General features: G+C 32.1%; 1 protein-coding gene across 1 annotated transcript; it reads right to left on the bottom strand.

The window, feature by feature from the left end:
- Positions 1 to 4,492: 4,492 nt before the first annotated feature.
- On the bottom strand, positions 4,493 to 18,252 carry SiaT (Sialyltransferase). The gene is made up of 6 exons (XM_065512789.1): positions 17,660 to 18,252; positions 13,033 to 13,653; positions 10,386 to 10,483; positions 9,357 to 9,636; positions 4,895 to 4,992; positions 4,493 to 4,668 (listed from the first exon to the last, which is right to left on the bottom strand). The coding sequence occupies exons 1-6, from the start codon at positions 17,997 to 17,999 to the stop codon at positions 4,504 to 4,506; spliced, it is 1,602 nt and encodes a 533-aa protein (XP_065368861.1). The 5' UTR covers positions 18,000 to 18,252; the 3' UTR covers positions 4,493 to 4,503.
- Positions 18,253 to 20,132: the final 1,880 nt, after the last annotated feature.

Raw genomic sequence — 20,132 nt, 5'->3', positions numbered from 1 at the left:
TATGTATATACACAAATTCCGTTCCAAATAAGTTTTATATATACAAAATTTATGTCACCAAATCTTGTTACGATCGGTCCATAATTAGTCATAACTCCCATATAAACCCGCTTCCAAAAATCACTTTAACGTGCATAAATCGCTAAAAAATGCTGGTATACACACAAAATTCAACATAGTTAACTTTAATATAGACAGAATTCACACGACCTAATTTCATGGTGATCGGGCCATAATTGGTCATAGCTCCCATATAAGGCCCACTTCCGAAAATCACTCAAAAATATAAATTATTGAAATTTTAAAAGAAATAGTTTTTTGCTCTTTCACTTAGTGTAGGGTATTATATGGTCGGGCTTGACCGACTATAATTTCTTTCTTGTTTTTTTTTAGCACAATAAGTTTTTATAAATAGTTTGTAAAAATGTCTAGAGTCAAGCTTTACGAAAATTTAAAATCCGAAATAATAAACGATTTTGAAGCAAAAATAAATCTGATGAATATACAATTAATAAATCAGCAGTTTCAAAAATAAATTCTTGAGACTTGTACTATAGCAACTCAACATTTTGGAGGAAGACCTCGTAATACTGTTCCAAAAAGAGATAATTTAATATCAAGAAAGTTGAAGAATAAACAAAGACGGCGAAAGAATAGAGACTGGACCCCAAGTAAACAAATAATAGAAAGCCAAGTTTGGAGATGGCAATATTCTCCAGATCGCTTCTTTTCATATCATTAAATCGGAATCGGATTCATATCCATTTTAAAAATATGTCCATGATTGGATTTTTCAGTACAACAATGACCTTAAACACATATCTAGGGTTGTAACTGAGTGTTTACAACCCAGTGAGGTACGTGTTTTGAAGAGACCTGCTCATTCGCTTGATCTTAATCCCATAGAAAGCCTATGCGAAATTGTAGATCGCTAAATACGGACTCAAAATTATACCATGAATTGAATTTTATAAGATGTGATTATAAGCCAATGACAAAATATTTCAGAGGAGACGATTGAATTTTAATCTGCTTTGCTGTGAAGCAGTAACAAATGCAAGGGATATTCAACAATAGACTGAGTCACTAAAAGTGCCACAAAATTTTTGTAATAATTAAAACTAAGTATCCATTGTTAATTTCAATACCATAACAATAAACACTTTTTAATTTGTTTTCTATTTTCTGAATTTATTTATATTATTTTTTGTTATTATTTGCTTTAAAGAGTTTCTCAGATGTGGGCGCTATGACTTCTGGATATATGAAACTTATACCAGCATTTTTAATATATTTATGCACGTTAAGGTGATTTTGAGAAATGGGCCTTATTGATAATTATGAACCGATCAGCCAACTTGTCTGTGGCGTATTTTGTGTGGATACCTATATAAATCAAACACTTATTGCCGATAAAGTCCTCTTTCGTTATCCTCTTGAACATCCGTCAAGTTTGAATTTAAAATTTTTATAGCATTTTCTATATTATCCACTGATTTTGTTTCTATAACACTTAATATTTAATAAATTATCACAAAACCGAAAAAACCCGAAACCGATCGGTTTTAAATTTTTTAAAACCGAAATAGCGGTTTTGAAATTCTTTGGGGTTTTGGAAACTCTATAAAATTGGACACAAATAAGTTGTATATGAAACCTAAATATTTCTACGAACTTTTGTGAGGATCGGTCCATAATTGACCCTACCCCCCATAAAACCCCAATATCATCAAAATATTTTATTGTCAATAAATAATTTATATATAATGATATTAATATAAATTAAGACATAAGTGATTTAAAGTTTTAAGAAATTAATCACTCATTTATCAAATTCTATACAAATCGGACCATAATTCATTCAAGTCCCCATTGAAGGCCAAAACTATATATTAGGTTATTCAATTAATCGGGTATCTAATAGGTTTTTTTTAACAAAAGGCTATTTTTCCGATATTAAAATGGTTTTATATCAAACATCCTTAACATTTAATGTTGTGACTTATCGCAGTTAGATGTTTCTATTGATAATGATAATTAAGAAACTTGTTACCATTTCCAGGTTCATGCAGTTTTTTAAGGGGGCTAAATAAATGAAACTCATTTTCCCAAAAATGTTAAATGTGCGAAAAAGTACCTTTTGTTCTGCGGCTCCTCTATTATAAAAACATAAACAAAACATAACAATTCAACCAAAAAATAAATTTTTTCTTTAGTTTTAATTAAATTTGACTTGGAAAAAACTCTCTCGCTGATTGTAGATGTTGGAGAAATCGAAAAGCATGATAAATAATATCCAATATCTCAGTTCTTTTTTTAGTTATTTCTAAGCATGGATTTTTTTAGATTGTTATCTTTTAATAATTATATTATAAAATGAAGCCACAACTACATAATTTCACAATATCCAATATTTTAACACACGAATTGGACAATTGTGTTTGGGATGAAACAAATGGATGTCTAGTATCTTCCGTTTTTGGGACGTGTATTATTAAAAACTTGTAATTGTTTACTCAGATGGTTGTAATATTCTCTAATGCATTGTTGGCTTTTAGTATGGAAACTCAAATAACGATTGAATACAAATTTTTAATAAGTGGACATACTCAACTGGACTCAATCCATTCCCTTATAAAAAGAAAAAAAAAATAAGCAAATAAATTTGCCAACGCAATTTGTGCAATTAATAAAGGAGGTACGAAAAGTTCCAGCACCCTTACATGCTCAGCATTTGCACTACGACTATTTTTTAAATTAAAGATATCCTCCCTGATTCACTTTATAAGGATTAAATAGCAATCTCAAAAAAAGACCACTTTTTGAATCCTCTTAATTTCATGAATTATTTCCTTTTATTGTTTAAACCTTAATTATTATAATAATATGTCTCATTTTCAACTCAGTTTAAAAAAGCCCTAACTTAATTATTTCTTCAAAAATATCAATGAAAAAAGGGCCTATATTAGATAACTTCATGAAAATAAAAAAACAATTAATGAGAAATAAATTAAAAATTAAAAGTTTTTTCCTCCTCCTGTAAAGTAACAAAAATCCAGTTACGCCTTTTTTATATTAAGCCATCGATATATGGATGTTCGAAAAATATGTAATTTTACCTTGATATTTGTATTTGAATTACAAAAAAATATGTTAAAGTGCAAAAAAAAGAAATTTCGGTTAATCGACACAAATTAATCGGTTTATTTGTTATTTGAAAATCGTCCATTTCGAATTATTCAAATAGTTAACCGACCAAAATTAATCGGTTAATCGATTGACGGTTAATCTATGGAATACCCTACTACATATTGATGGTATGTATACAAGATTCGGCACAGCCGAATATATCACTCTTACTTGTTAGTTCTAAATTTCCTATTTTTCGGCTGAAATTAAACCAAAGAATAATTGTCGGTTATCGGTTTCGTTTTAAACCTCGATTTCGCTTTCGAAATCTTAGTATATAGTGTAATTGCTAAAGACAGTATCATCATTCTATTCCTTTTGACAATTTCATTAAATCATTATATTAATACTATGTCGGTAATTGTTTTGTGTGTATGTACTTATAATTAAAATACGTTCAGCATATTATCCTAGTTTAGACAATTATCCAGAAGTGAACTTGAACTTCACGAGCCGTATTTAAAACAAAAACTTTAATTAACAATAAAAACAATTTCAAAGGAATTTCAATTGAATCACATACAAATATGAGATTTTTTTTGTGCGATTCCAGGCCATATACAATTCGATTCCTCATCTTCAATACCATTGTTTTAAAGAATAATAAAGCCAGTGAGTGAACACCATAAACTGCACCTGCTGCTGTTGCTGCCAATTTGACTGACTGTCGGAATGCCACGTTTTTGGCTCATTGATGACAGTGTCTCATCATTTGGTACACTCAACCAGCAACGCATTGAAAAACAAAAAGACACACGTAGAGAATAACAAAAAAAGTATTTTTTCTCCTTTTTTCCACCGTTGAATTGCGATAAAAGTAATAAATAAATAAATGTTTTTTTTTCTCCGTTGTTGATTTTATTGCAAATTTGTTTGTTTGCTTCTTTATTGTTTCAAAAAATATTTCCGTAATATTTAAACGTACAAATTCTTAATTCTGCATTCTATGGTTTGTTGCAAGTAAATGTTCATGTTGTTGCCGTTTTTTATTATTGTTGTTAGTACTTATTTGTTGTTTTATTAAAATGAATTAAATGGATTTAAGAATAACCACATCGACAGCAACAACAATTTTATACACACATGCAGTTATACGAATAAATAATAAAAAATGATTGTTTTATAATGAGTTTTGGAGATGGATTTAAATCACAGGAAATAAATAAAAAGAAAACAAAATCTATTGATCACCATAGAAACCGGAAATCAATGAACAAATCTCTTGTGGAAGTTTAAATAACTGTTTAAATTCAAATTAATTAATTTTCCATTTGAATTCATGCTTCAAAATAGTGTTAGTGGGCATTTGACCTCTTAGTAACCCAAAAAATTAAAACCACATAATAGTTTATTGGGGCGTCGTATGCGTAAGATGCCAAATTGAAAAACGGACATGTCATCGGCCACATTCATATCCAATGCCATTAATTTTTCAGCTGCCAACGGATGCCAGGCTCCAAATGTGCAAGCGGAATTTATCTACAAAAAAAAAAACGAAAAATAGCAAAAGAAAATTCATAAAAAATTAAATTTTATTTAATGGCTGCTGCTGCAGTCATTGTTGGTTGCTCTCAAAGGCAGAATTCATAGCTGTATGTATCTTATGTATTTCATTTTACTTTAATTGCCTGCCTTTGTAATGAAGGGATACTTGCATTGCAAGCCCTTTTGTGAGCTGAAAATGATTGATGTTGTTTGCACCCACCTCTTTGCTGTAGTAATGACAGCGCCCATTTAGACGTGTCGACGGAATATATTCAATGAAATCAACCACAGGACAATGAGGTAGAAGTAGAGCTAGACCTGCAATTATAGAAAATATGTTAAATACTTGCATATATAATTTACAATTTACTTGGAATAGATCTTTAATAGAATGAGAATTAGGTGACAGAACTAAGAAGGAACCATTGGATGGTTGTTTTACTTAGAGTCTCGTTACACACCAACACTCACATTTACACATTTACATTGCCTAAACAAGACACATGTCGTAGTATAGGACATGCTACCACGAATATTCCTTTCGGTTAAAATATTATATCCCTGAATATTTCTGCCTGAAATACGCTAGCATTATCCGGAAGACATATTGAGAACCTCAAATCTATGTTTTGGGTTTTTTTTTTTTAATATTCGTAGTAATCCAATTTAAGTTGTTACTGAAAGAAAAATTGACCAGGTCCACTTTTACGCCCCCATTTTTCTATATATTTAAAATCGCAAAAAGTCTCGGCCCAGGCAACTTTTTTTTTATTTTTTTTAACAGAAAAAAAATTGTCCACGCCCACTTATCAAATACATCTGCAAATATATAATCAAAGGCAGTGACAGACTGAATTAGTGCGGTGAATCTAGAGATGCCAAACGGGGAATCCCGTTCCCGAAAATCCCGGGGTTTTCGGGATTTCTTAAACCCCGAAGCCCGGGATTTTTTAATTTTAAAACCCGGGATTTTCGGGATTTTCCAAATCCCGTTTTTCATAAATAAATATGTAGGGGAAATTGTCATTTTTGTGTGCCTTTTTATGCATTTTGATATTCTACATGTCCGAATATCGCAAAGTGATGTTCAGCATAGTTGTTAAGCTGAACTCCTGCTACATCATCTATCTTCTATATATGTATATAAAAATGAAATGGTCCATGTATGTAATGTCATCACGTGAGCACGGCTGGAGCGATTTGGCTGATTTTTTTTATTCGATTCGAAATTTTCAGGAGATGGTTTGTAAAGAAAAAAAAAATCAAAAATTCCGGGTAAAACTCGGAATTTATTTTTTTGAGTCCAGTCAACAGTAATAAAAAAGTTCCCTAAAGTATGCAGTACAAATTTAGATATTTGCTAATAAATAAGAACAGGCGTATGTGGGTTCGAGAAACTTGAAGAACTAAAGGTATTTTTGGTTTTCCTAGAGTGGGGCTCTGGAAAATCAATTCTTCACATTTTTTTTTGTATGTTATCTAACAAAACTCAATTTAAATCCTCTTCAAATGAAATTGATTTTATCTCAGATGAGGAGCTCGAACAAAATGAAAATATTTCGATTGCTCAAAGGCTAAAAGATATTATTATTAAATGTAAAAAACCCAAATAACAATAACGAAACAAAGTTATAATATAAGGTCTGTTCATTTACTTTCCCAGTAAATACTTGCAACGAGAGAATAGAATCAAAATTTACTAAATTACTCTTAAATTCTCAAAAATAGTAATCTGAAGGAACAAGAAGAAAATACTTGCAGATTTGTTATAAATTTGCAAATGGTTTTGCCAATATGAAAGATGTTTTTCGGCAGCAGCATATGTCGGTAACAAAATTCGTTCCGATTAGCATCTCTAGGTGAATCCCAACGATGAAATCACTCAACTTCAAATGGGCCGCTATGTTAGCAGTAATGAAGCAATTCGTCGCATTTTTTCATTTGTCATTCTTGAAAGACATCCAACTGTTGTTCATTTAGTCGTACATCTGGGAAATGGTCAAAGACTGAACTTTACTGTGGAGAATGTATTACAAGGAGTTGAGCGACCGCCATCTACAACATTGATCAGATTTTTTTAAATGTGCCGGAATGATGAATTTGCCCGAACGCTGCTATACTCCGAAATGCCAAGATATTATACTTGGAATCAATCGTCAAAGAAATTTTAACGGCGGAAACAAGGAAATCCAGTTCCATCTTTCCCCCATTTATTTTTTACCGTCGCATTAGTTAGTATTTACATAGTCCATCCAAGAAACGATGATTCCAAGATTGGAACTATAAATGGTGAATTGTGTGACACTTATAGAGAAGCGTTTCAATGCTTGCCATTGTTAGAGAATGACACTCATTGGGAATACACCCTCAGATATGCTGTGCTTTCGTCAAATGCTCATCAAATACGAACGTTTACGACAATTATCCCACCGATTTGTGGAGTAAATACAAAGATGCCATGTGTGATGGAACAAACGTTCCACTGTTGAATCTACAACAAAAATATTCGTACGACACTCTTATGAAGGATGGAACTGGAGGGATTTTTTTTGGACGCTCCCGGTGGAACTGCAACAACTTTTTTGATCCCGTTGATTTTGGCAACGATATGCTCGCACTTGATACATCAGGAATTGCAGCTACGTTGTTGGAAGACGATTGAACTGTTCATTCAGCACTCAAGTTGCCATTGATGAGTGTACAATGGCGCACAAAAAATCTTTGGAGACATTAGACAAAACGTTGCATGATTTACGAAACATTCAAAGCGTTTTGGCGCGTCATTTTCGCCTAACAATGTCGTTTTTGAAGTCGTTCGTTTTGTGAAAACACGCCAAGAAACTCAAATTGACTGTGAACATTTCCGGTACGGCTTGCATTCGCTATGATATTTAACAAATCTCGATCTTTCAATCAAAATGTAAATAGAACACCATTAGATTCATTGCACATATTTACAAATCAAACATACCCCAAACCTGTATGAATAAAAAGTATCATTTATATTTTCACAAATCGAACACAAAATTTTTTTATAATTTTGGACAGGACAACTTCTGTCGGGTCAGCTACACTGGTGCATATTCCTATAAACGCACTTAATTTATTTCTGTATTTTTGTTATATCTTTGTTGAGACAACTTAATGGTACTTTTTGCGATCAAATGTTCTTGGTGCTATTTTAAGTGGAAGATTCGTATAAACGCAGACGTGAAATTTGTTTTTAAAAAAGTTACCAAAAATAAAATATTATCAATTTTAGTTTTTAGTTTAATAGTAACATCGCAATTTACTGCAGCTTTTTCTATTTGAATCAAAAAATTTCATCACTTGTAAAGATGCCGAAGGGAACTTTTTTATCCGATCAAGAAAAGATTCAAATTAAATTTTTTTCACGACCAAGGATGCTCCAATAGAGAAATTGCACGTAAAATCGATCGTTCGGAAAGTGTGGTGCGAAATTTCTTGAAGAAAGGTCAAAATTATGGAGTTCGCAAATCTACAAAGGGAAATACAAAACTAACAAGAAGACAACTTTATCTAATAAAACAAGAAGCAACCCGCAACAAATTGAAATCCACACAAATAAAGAATAAATTGAATCTTCCAGTGACTTCCAAACACGTAACACACATTTTACGAAACGATGAAAACATAAAATGGAAAAAGCCGAAATGTAAACCAATGCTAAAAAAGCACCATAAAGAAAATCGTCTAAAATTCGCAAGAAAATATATGAAATGGACAGATGAGTGGAAAAAAGTAATTTTCTCTGACGAAAAAAAAATTTAATTTAGACGGTCATGACTCATGCTATTGGCACGATTTGAGATCAAACGATGTTCGGATGTCAAAACGTAATTTCGGTGGTGGCAGTGTTATGGTTTGGGCAGTGTTTTCTGCAGTTGGCAAGTCGAAAATATGTTTTGTTCCGACAAAAATGAATAGTGCGATCTATAACGAACTGTTGGAAGATGCTCTTCTCTCATTTATGGATGAAAAAATGGATGAAGATTGCATATTCCAACAAGATAATGCTGCAATCCATGTTTCTAAGCAATCGAAATCTTGGTTTAATGAACATAGCATTCCTCTGTTGGACTGGTCGGCTTGTAGTCCGGACTTAAATCCAATGGAGAACTTGTGGGGATACATGGCCCGTAAAGTTTATGCAAATAATGCCCAGAATGAAAGCATAATGACTGTGATAGAGCTGAAACTATGAATTAAACAAGTCTGGGAGGAAATTGATTCCAATCTGCTTAAAAAATTAGTGGAATCAATGCCAGACCGTATTTTTGAAACAAGCCATAACAAAGGATCATCCACACATTATTAATAATGCTACAGTGGCCCATAAATTAAAGTGCGTTTATAGGAAAATACCCTTAAAAATGGCTGTTAATCTCGAAATTTAAGTAAAAAAAAAAATAAAGTACAAATGAATTTTTTTGTAAACAATATTTTAAGTGAAGTCTTAACTAATTTAATAAACAAATTTGTAGCCCCCTAAATATGTTCATGTTTAATTTTTACAATCTTTTTTAAAAAAAGTAGTGTGCGTTTATAGGAATATGCACCAGTGTAGTTTGTATATTTGAGTATTTTCAATTATATCAACAAGAGTTAATTGCCTGCAAGGAAGTATATACATAAAAAGTCCAACTTAGTTATAAACTTACCAATAAATCCCGAACTTGGAGGATTCTTTCGTATCGGTCGATTGCCAGCAAACATTTGCAAACTCTGCCACAAACGCCAAATCGAATGAGGATCAATTAAAAAGGCACGTGACTTAGGATAGCGACGTCGATACATTTCATAATTCGTAAATAAATCATAGTCGGACGTGGTTAGCCAATCCTCAAGAGAGCCATTGTATTTGCCAGGATCCCAAGCGGCAATGGTGACATTTTGAAAAATTGGTGCATGTGTAAAATCGAATTCAGGCTTCGTGACAACCTAAAAGGAAGTCAAATATAAATCTTATGTTATTTTTAGCGGTTGTAAAAATTCAAAACAATAAGATGACAATACATCATCGAAAACACAACTGAAAAAAACAAAATGCACTTCACAAATTGCATACAAAGAGATTTCGTATTGAAACGAAACAAACAACAAATTATTATAAACAAAAAACAAAAAAAAAAGATGTATAACAGCGAGTAATAAAAATAAATTAAACATATAAACAAGTAAGAAGGTGTAGAGGGGGGCAAGATCGATCATATTATACCCTAAATGGAGATTTGGAATATTTGGAAGTGTTCATTGGTTGGTTTTTATGAACCTTCAGAAAAATATTTAAATAGATTTAGAAAGGATATTGGAAGAGAAAATAATGGTAAATCAACTTTTTCCGCAAATATCGTTACCGATAAAATCAGTTACAGAAATAATCCAAATTAACGTTACCGTTAACATTGATTTAATCTCTACACTGAAACTGGATGTGTATGCGACCATTAGTTTGGCAAACATTAACAAAAAACACACGACAGCCTCCCCCACCTATTATGGTGTGGTGTAGGGTATAAAAACAGCAACAAATCAAAATGATATAAAAATGTTTAAATAAGAAAAATCATAAAATAATAAATTGCGTATTTAGCTCGAGCCGTACGTATTCAACAATGTAAGTACGTACGTACGTATATAGTGATGTAGTGAAACCACAGGTGAATACATGAAATGAAACGAGAACTTACTTGAGAATTCACCACACGTATGGTGGTTTTACTGCCCACATCCACTTCGTATCCTCGAGTTGGAGCATGATTAAATCTCATTACGATGTCGTGAGTATCTAAACGGCAACGATGATGAAAATTAGAGTAAATTAATTTTTATTTTAATGTTGTATCATAAACTTATTTATTACGAGCTCTAAAAATGTCTGTGAGAATATAATTTTTCTGATTTAAAAATAATTATGGCAAAAATTCCATAAAAAAATAAACTAAAGTACGTCAGTTAGTCGGTGGTTGAAAACAAGACCTTTTATGTTGTTTTCTTTTCTTTTTTTCATTATTTCAACCGCCAAATAACAATTGCAGATAATTTTTAGATTGAATACAAAAGATTTAATAAAAAGTTTATGGGTTTTACAAAGAAACATTAAAAGTTCATTTGGAATTTTAAGGAGACACTGGTTTTATGTAAAATTTTAGCTGACAGTTCTGGGAAAATTATGGGAGTAACAGCAAGAAGGGGTATATTTTTATTGTTTAGCAAGTAAGTAGAGTAAGTAGTTGAGTTATAACTATTATGGTCGGTCTCTATTGAAGGTCATCATTAATTTAATAATGGCTTACTTATGTTTTACTAAATGAGTACTTGTATGTCACCCTAAGAATATATTTTTGAGAGTTATATGGATGGTCAGATGTTGACACCTTGCAACTAACTTGTTTTTACAAGCTGAGATAATGATGCCAACCCACATCTGTATGATAGAGGACTGTTTCGCATCGTTATCACATCTTGGTAAAAAATTATTAGTCACGAGGTGTCAACATCTGACCATCCTTTAAAAAATACCTGTTTTGAGTTAAGTATCCTTTGTTCAATTTTTTCATTCTATATCCTGTGTTCAAATTAAAATGATTTTTATAAAATGTGTTAATACTAGGATACATAAGCATTACAAATTATGTGACCAATATTGTAAAAATTGATTATCCAATTTTTAAAAGTTAAGTTTTTTCACTACTCTTATATAAAATTTGAGCTGTGAACGTCGATAAAAGACAATCGAAAGCGAATTTAAAATTGTTGAGCAACTTCAAACTATGTATGCCAATAAGGAACATGTGTATCAAGTTTTAACAAATTTGGAACGGCTAAGGTCGGATGCCTTGTCGAAAGTTTTTGTTTACTTCCACCAGAGTTTTAATGAAGCTAAGTACCGCGTTTAAGTACCGCTATTTTAAATATTTTTTTTTAAACCTTTCGCAAAAATATTGGTTGGTAGTCAGCTGTGCACGTGTTCAGTTAGTAGCTAATCTCCCGAGAGCGAAGTTGACAAATTCATTTTGCAAAAAAAAAAACGTTGTTTTGAACAAGTAAGAAAGTATGGTATAATACCCTACTCTAAGTAAAAGAGCAAAAACATTTTTTTTTTTAAATTTCAATAATTTATATTTTTGAGTGATTTTCGGAAGTGGGTATTATATGGGAGCCATGACTAATTATGGACCGATCACCATGAAATTAAGTCGTGCGAATTATGTCTATATGAAAGTGAATTTGAATTTTGTGTGTTTGCCAAAATTTTTGCACGTTAAAGTCATTTTTGGAAGCGTGTTTATATGGGAGCTATGACTAATTATGGACCGATCGTAACAGAATTTGGTAACATGAATTATTTAGTTTGTCTGTAATAATTTTGTAAATGTAGTGTTGCGTATATGCAACATTGGTCTATTGTGGTAATTTTGTACCGCAGAGACATCACACATACAGACGGCGAATTGAAGTATATGCCGCTCATAAATTTCCAATTGGATGTTGCTACCGAGCTTTTGAACGCAATTCAAACTACAATTGTCGAAAACAAGAGAGGTCGTCCATTATCACTCCTTTTGACAATGATTTCAGGAACTTCAGCACCTTCTCCATCGACTCCGTCATAACCAGCTCCATCATCACCAGCTCTATCATCACCAGCTCCTTATAAGGGTTCTGAATCAAACCCCTATAAAAGAGCATATGTTGCAGAGCCTGCAAAATCCCTACTATTTGATGGTTATAATAATTGGCCGGAATGGGAACAAGGGGCAGATGTAGGTTATGCAACACTGGGTTTCCAAGCTGTAAATGCAGCAAATGTAATGGACACTTGTGCTCCAATCCTCAAAATATTTTTTTTTGTATCCTACCATACATAAATTGAAATAAACGGCATTGGAAAAAAACTCAACTTGTATTTAAATTTATAACACCATTGCCCAATGTTGCATATACGCAACATCATGTAGCTCTTGAACCAGGACTCCTAGGACATTGAAATTTTTATCAGTTGACGCCCATTTTAATTCGGGCATGCGAGGGTTAAATTGAACTAAAATTTCCCAAAAAAATGAGTAAAATTTTAGTCTGGATTTTCTCCTTCATGTGGTCTGGAAATATAAATGTCGGGGATTTTAATTTACTCAAACATTTTGCAATCGATTTATGACGTTTATATCATTTTATAAAGATAATTCTTTAGAGCCGATGAGTCTCGAAAATGGTTAAAAATATCTGATATGACTCAAATGTTCAGTGATAGCTATTCTCAAACAAAAAAACTCTAATAAACATGTTTGACTATAGAATTTTATTATTTTTATTTTTAGAATTCCAAATACTCACCAATAAATCTCCCCAGCTTCGAACCTGCCATCGAACCAGCACTCGACACTATTGCACACGTCTTGATATTCTTATTTTGACGAAATAACTTCTGTTTCGGAAATAATTTTCCAAACTGCAGTTTATTAAATGGTGGATCCTTACGCTTCAGCACACGTACGCCAGCTTCCATGACCAAACATGTCGATGGATAATATTGCTCTTCGAAACTATCACCAAACACCGGCTTAAAATCGACATTGTAAAAGTTCGATTCATTCAATGACTCCATCATGGCCTTGTCGAATGTGCGCAAAATTCGCTCCTTAAAAACAATTGTTTTGTTTTCACACATCTGTGAGTATTTGTCGTGACACAGATAGAGTTTCGGATTCAGGGTGAGTTTGGTTGTTTTGGAGACTTTGAGACGGGGATGCGGTGCAAGTTTGGAAGAATTTATGGCCGGATTTTCATGAGATTCTACGATGAATCGTTCATTAGGATTCCAGCGTACATGGAAAACACTACGTTTTTTGCGACGCATAGTAGTGGAGGAGGAGGTGAATTCTGAAATACATATAATAAACAAATAAAGTAAGCAATAACATGTATAGAATGGCTTAAAAATAATCTCTTGATTTTCTATATAGTTTTGAGCGATTTATTGTGACACGTATAGAAAATAAAATTCAATTTGAATGCTTTATACATTTAATTTCGGAAAAGTTTTCTATCGTCCCTACCATATTGAGCAAACGAAGACAAATTAATAATCCCGAATATGTAACAATATTATTGCTAAGAGCATTAACACATTGTGCTCTGGGAGGGCAATTCATGGGCTGATGCTCTTTCAAAAGAAGGCATAAAGAATTCAGACATTATATTATATTGCTCTTGATGGCCAAGGAAAGATCGAATAGAGGAAAAACTCGCAAGGAGAACAAAAAAACTGGACCAAAATGGGTATGCATTGAAAACGATTAGTGACAAATCTGCCTGAAATCCATCTAAGAAACCTCATACCACTCATTACTGGACACTGGTTCCTAGGTGTACATGCTCAAAGGATGAGAATTCCTTACACCGCCCTTTGCGTAGAAGATCCAAAGACGAGGAAGAAGATGAGACCACTGAACATCTTCTCTGCCACTGTCCGATATTTGAGGACCTCTTGGTAACCAATTAATTACACTATACAACAAAATCAACGTTTTTCCAAAATTACAAGGTCCGACCAATAAATTTTGATAGAGGAGACAAAAAAAAACACACGTGTATCGGCGTTTTGAAAGATTACATCTGAATTTCATTTGAGGGGGGTTAAAGTTACGGAGAATATTTTTGTAAAATATGTTAACCCTTTAAATCCTCAAGGCATGGGTATTTTTTGTCCTTCTTTTAAAAAAGAGCAACAAACACCATTAAAACAGGGATATAAGGAGTTAAAATGTTCCGGAAAAATATTATCCGTGAAATTTTACTATAAGTCCCTAAATACACTAAAACGGAAAATTCAACCAGAAATTTCTGCTGGACAAAAAAAACTCATGCCTTAAGGATTTAGAGGGTTAACATATTCTACAAAAATATTCTCCGTAACATTTTACATAACTTTGCTGAACACATTTTATACCTAAAATGTAAGGATCACATGGTTTCTTAAGACGATTAACAATAGGAATATGACAGAGTTGGGAAACTTTTAACGAATCATCATATGCGGGATGGCATTACTCCATGAAGAATGTTGTAAAACTGAACATTAGCTTGTAAAATCATTGGGAGCAACTCTAGCAGCAATTTCTAAACGTTTTCAAGAAGCAGGATTCGTCTACCAAATCGCCGAATCGCCACCAAAGCCAAATATCCATTACGCTAACGTAATTATTTGTATTTGGTGGGAGCTAAAGGGTCCCATCTATTATGAGCTGCTGAAGTCTGACCAGAACATCACAGGGAACCTGTACTGAATACAACTGATTTGTTTGAAGCGTGTATTGGCCGAAAAATGACCAGAATATGACGGCAGATATGAAATAAGGACTGAGATCGAAAAATTCTTAACACACGTTTTTCATTAAAACTTTTAACCCAAGTATTATTTGATTTTTTTTATATCAAGTTACCTTTGCAAAGTATGTCAGTTATTATGTTAAATGCGAATTATATTCATTTGTTGTTAATCTGATTACAATGAGTGACCAGAAAAAAGTGCCTACTAAAATTATTAAATATTTTCAACAAAACCCAACATGGTCCTACAAAAAGTTAGCCAAACAATCAGAGGTCTGCCGTCAAACAGTTTCTGATATTCTTAAACAGTACCGTGAGAACTTGCCCGTTGATAGAAAACCTGGTTCAGGTAGAAGAAATGGTCCATATGATATTTCTAAAGCGATAAAAATAGAAAGCATTTTCAAAAGAGCTCCCAACACATCCGGTAGGAAAGCGACCAGGTTAGGACAGTACTTGGACTATTTGGTATTTGGAAAAGTTAAAGCCAATGCAGGTTTACTTAGAGGCCAAAGACTGAGCACGGAAATTGAAGGCAAATTTTATACAAAAAATATACCTGCACCATAATGGATGACGAAATGTACGTATGGAACATTTTTCGCAGCTTCCTGGTCAATATTTTTATGTTGCTGATACTCGAGGGTATGTTGAAGAAAAGTTTAGGATCCAAAAGCAGAAAAAATTTCCCTAAAAGTTCTTGGTATGGTAAGCAGTATGCAGTTGTGTCAAAAAAATTCGAACATTTGTTACAAAGGGCTCTATAAATACCGAAATTTACATTAAGGAATTTTTACAAAAAAGGATGCTTCCATTCATAAGACTTCTTAATATGTCCACTTATTTTTGACCTGATTTGGCATCCTGTCACTATGGTAAGAATGGTCCTGAATGTTAAAAGAACAATAATGTGGTGTTTGTACCAAGAGAGGCAAATCCTCCAAACTGCCTGGAGCTAAGACCAGTGGAGAGATATTGGGCTCTTATTAAAAGAGAATTGAAGAGCACAAAAATGGTGGCTAAAGTGTGGTAGATTTTAAACGGAGATGAACAACCTGTTCAAAAATGTGACATAGAGCACTATAAAAATCATAATGGAAGGGTTTCCGAAAAAGGTTCTAAATTTCATCACTAGTGATTAGTACTATAAAAATAATTTTTATTTTTGTAAATTGTAATAATAATTTTAATCAAATAAAAAAAATCAAAACTATAATTTTAGTGGTTTCATTTTTATTAACATATAAAGTGCAAGCTGGTTATTCGCGACTACCCTTTATAGCGACGGCCCAGTTATCGCGATGGCTTAATTTTTAGCATTGCAGGTTCTAGAATCGCGACTTTTATCTATTTTTTTTAACCAAAAAAGGGAAACCTTTTTGGATGATTTTAATTTTCAATTTTGTGGGAAAAGTTCATATTTTAAAGCCAACGATTTCTCAAAAATTTGAGATTTAAAAAAAATTCCATAAATTCAATTTGCGTGAATTACAAGTTGCACAAGTCTTCGGTTTACCGCATTACAAAATAAGAAAATTCATTAAAAAAGTTGGTACGTACATCAGAAAGTGGCCTTGCAAACATTGCACATTAAAGAAAGCTGAGTAATGGAAAAACGCTTTATAAGTGATTTGTAAAACAAAGGGAAAAAAATATTCCAATATCAACAATGTATACCAAAATGTATCAAACCAATTCGGGTTTCAATGCCAGTGTAGAATGGTTGAAGAAATTTATTCGTCGACATGTCATTAGATTTTTAAAACTTACAGGCGAAAAATTGTCATCGAAACTCAGCGATAGCTTTATCAACTGAATGTTTTTTTTTTCAACTATCGCTATATTACCGAAATAAGCCACACATTTCCATTTTATTTACATTCCGATGTATCTACATATTTTCTATTCTTCGTTTGTAATTTTCTGTAAAGTAATCAGGTAGGAAAGTACACATTTATATAGCAAAGATCTTTTTCTCTTAAAATTTCAATAATTTATTTTCGTGAGTGATTTTCGGAAGTGGGCGAGGTAAGATCAAGTATGATCGTCATCAAATTAGATCGTGTAATTTATTTCAATATGAAACCTCTTTCTGTTAAATTTTATTTGGAACCCAAAATTTGTATAAGATTTATGCTTTATAAGTGACTGTCAGAATAGGGTCTCGTATGGGAGCTATGACTAATTATGGCTATATTAAACTTATTTATGTGGATTTTCTTCTGGATACCAACATTTTTAAGAGTATTATGCTCGTTAAAGTAATTTTCAGAAGTAGGCCTTACATTTCAGCTATGGTCAATTATGAAATTTTTAGGTGAAATTTCGACCCTTACAAGTTTACAATGACTGCCAGACGGACATCGTTAAATCAACTCAGAATAACCTCCCCAATATGATGTTGTACAGTATAACTCAGAAAAAAGAGTTTTTAGGATGTTTAAGTGTATTGTGTAAAATTAAATCTCTGGACCGGCAACACTGTAGCTGCCCCAACGTGCACTGTTAACTAAATTATTATAATTTTTAAAAATGACGAATGTATGTAATTAATTTTAATTCCCACACAACCTGTTGCATTTTTCATGTACAATTTTTTTTATACAATCTTCTGTTAAAATTAACATTTTACCTTGTTGACAGCGATTCAAATTCACCACAGCTCTGTTATGTGCGTGTTTACATGCTGCTGTTAATGTTGTTGAGTTTTTTGGTTGATTACTTGGCTGAGCTTTTTGAAAGTTTTTATCGTTTGTGTGGATTTTTGTTGTGCTGTTAACATTTGTTTGGTGAAGGGGTACAAGTGGTGGTATGTTGCTTTTACTACTGCTGCGGCTGATGATGTTGTTGTTATGGTTATGGTTGTTGTTGCTGTTATCGTTGATTGTTTTGGCGCAATTTCTTTGAATTTGTATAAGTAGCACAATTAACAATGTTAAGTATTTTAACGTTTTAATTGAAGTTTTTAACATTTTTCAGCATTTAGTTTTAGATTTTTTTTGTTTTGTTTATATATTTTGTTCTAATTTCTTTGTTCTATTTATAATTTATGGCAAATTTGTTTGTTTTTTAAGCACTATTATGGCAGTTTTTGAATGTTTTCTATTTGTTTTTCTTCATTTTGTACTGATTGTCTTTTGAGCTGATGTTGTTTTGAAGGCCAAGAAAATGTTGGAAATTATAATTGTTTGAGGTTATTAAGCCGTGAGGAGTTCATATTTATAATTTTCATATAAAACTTAATATGTAGTTGGTGCAAACTAATTTTTATAGAAATTTGGAGCAAATATTTTTAGTTCGTAAACTCTGCATAGTCAGTAGGGCCGATCAAAAAATAAATAGTAGCTGTTAAGCTGATAAGCTGGGTGAAGGGGGAAAATGCTGGATAATTGGAAGAGATGTTCAAATTCTCTGAGCCGAAACAAAATCGTTTAGATTTTGTACTCAGAATAATTTAACAAACTATATGAAACGAAAGAAATGAATAAAACCAAAGGATTAGGAAGTTTTCTAATTATTTGGAAGGTGGATTCTTACCATAAGGAACAATAGGATGTACACAGTTCAGAGTTAGATTTGTATCACTCTCAAAAAGAAGTATTTACGACCCTTGACGTTTAATTTAGTACGTAATGACAAGTGGAATTATATTGCAACACATAGCATTCTGCATTAGTATATCTTGAGGAAAATAGGAATTGCAAGGGAATTAGGAAAATCGCTAAGTGTTGTTTTTGGCGTAAACAGTAGCATACATATGTATGTGACTTCTGAAATAATGTTTAAATTTTGTTGGAACTTTGGACGGCTCTAGAGTAAAACAAATTATGAAATCCTGCTGGCAACGACTTCAAAAAATAAATTGTGCGTTTATAGCTTATTACCTGCGACTTAAATTTTGCGATTTTCGGGAAAAACTAATTTTTTGGCTAAATTTTGGCGAATGATACCAATTTCCTTACTGCTACGAATTTTAAGTAAAGCCTATAAAGAATATTAAAGGCCAGATAATTTTAAATATACTCTGAACGTTTTACTAAAACCGGACAACTTTAACACTTAAATCTTGAAGGTCAAGTGTAAAATTTTACAATATTTGGAATTTCTAAATGAATGATAGAGAAATATTATATATTTTTGTGCTGATTTTAATGAAAGTTGCTAAAAATATATCTTAAGAGGCTAGATTTTAACCGATCGAACTCAAATTTTTTTCAGATTTTTTTCTATCCTAACCTCACACATAATTGCCCTTCGTTTTTGGAAAATTGGAAATAAAAAAATAAGGTCCACCTTAATATACATACATATATTTAAATTTATTAAATTGCTTAAAATTTTTCATAATTCCAAATTTAAATAAGTAGTATTGACTTACAAAAATTGTATTGTTTCTGATATTCGACATATAACTAAAGATAAAGGTCCGATAGCTCCTTGTATAAATATGGGGCATTTCATGTCAAGTGAACCAACTTTTGAAATCGATGTCTTCCGTTCGGTATGAAATCGGATGAAATGAAGATCGGTCGAGAACTCTCCGAGTTAGAGGGGGTCAAAGTTTGACATTTTGGTCAAGCAGGTGTTTTTTCTTATCCATGTAACTTATTACCTATTGTTCTTAGCAAAATGTGTCCCAAATAGTTTAGATAGCTCTTTTTTCAATCTTTCGAAAAAAATAAAAAAATTTTAATATTTTTTTCCGAAATCAAATTGATTGTTTATTATAAATGCCATTAAACTACTACAAATATTCCATATTTAGACAAAAATTGTTTTTAATAAAAGTTTTTTTTTGCAAAGAAGTTTATTACGTTGGTACACTTTTTGATACCAAATGTAAGGTGCAAAAAGCAAATCCGGCAAATCCCAAACAATTGCAATTTTGGCATTTTTTTTATTTTCCGCATAAAGTTTTCATTTGCTCCAATACTGGGAAAAGAATAATATGGTTAATATATTATAGTATTTTCAGGTAAACAAATGCCAAAAAAAATACGAAAATTCAAAATTGATTTTTATAGATCCTAATATGTTTTTTTGTTACATTTGTGGCGAATATATATTTTTTTTATAATAACAACACTCAGGGGATACCCCTATAT

This window comes from Calliphora vicina, chromosome 5 (assembly GCF_958450345.1).
Source record: "Calliphora vicina chromosome 5, idCalVici1.1, whole genome shotgun sequence".
NCBI classification, from domain to species: domain Eukaryota; kingdom Metazoa; phylum Arthropoda; class Insecta; order Diptera; family Calliphoridae; genus Calliphora; species Calliphora vicina.
This window is presented reverse-complemented; position numbering and strand designations above follow the sequence as displayed.

What these genes read in the sequence shown, in the direction of transcription:
- SiaT (XM_065512789.1), bottom strand. Translation starts at nt 17,999, where the DNA reads ATGTTAAAAACTTCAATTAAAACGTTAAAATACTTAACATTGTTAATT. An exon ending in TTTGAATCGCTGTCAACAAG is followed by an intron (nt 13,654 to 17,659) that starts GTAAAATGTTAA and finishes AAAACTATATAG; the next exon opens with AAAATCAAGAGATTATTTTT. An exon ending in TCCAAGTTCGGGATTTATTG is followed by an intron (nt 4,993 to 9,356) that starts GTAAGTTTATAA and finishes CTATAATTGCAG; the next exon opens with GTCTAGCTCTACTTCTACCT.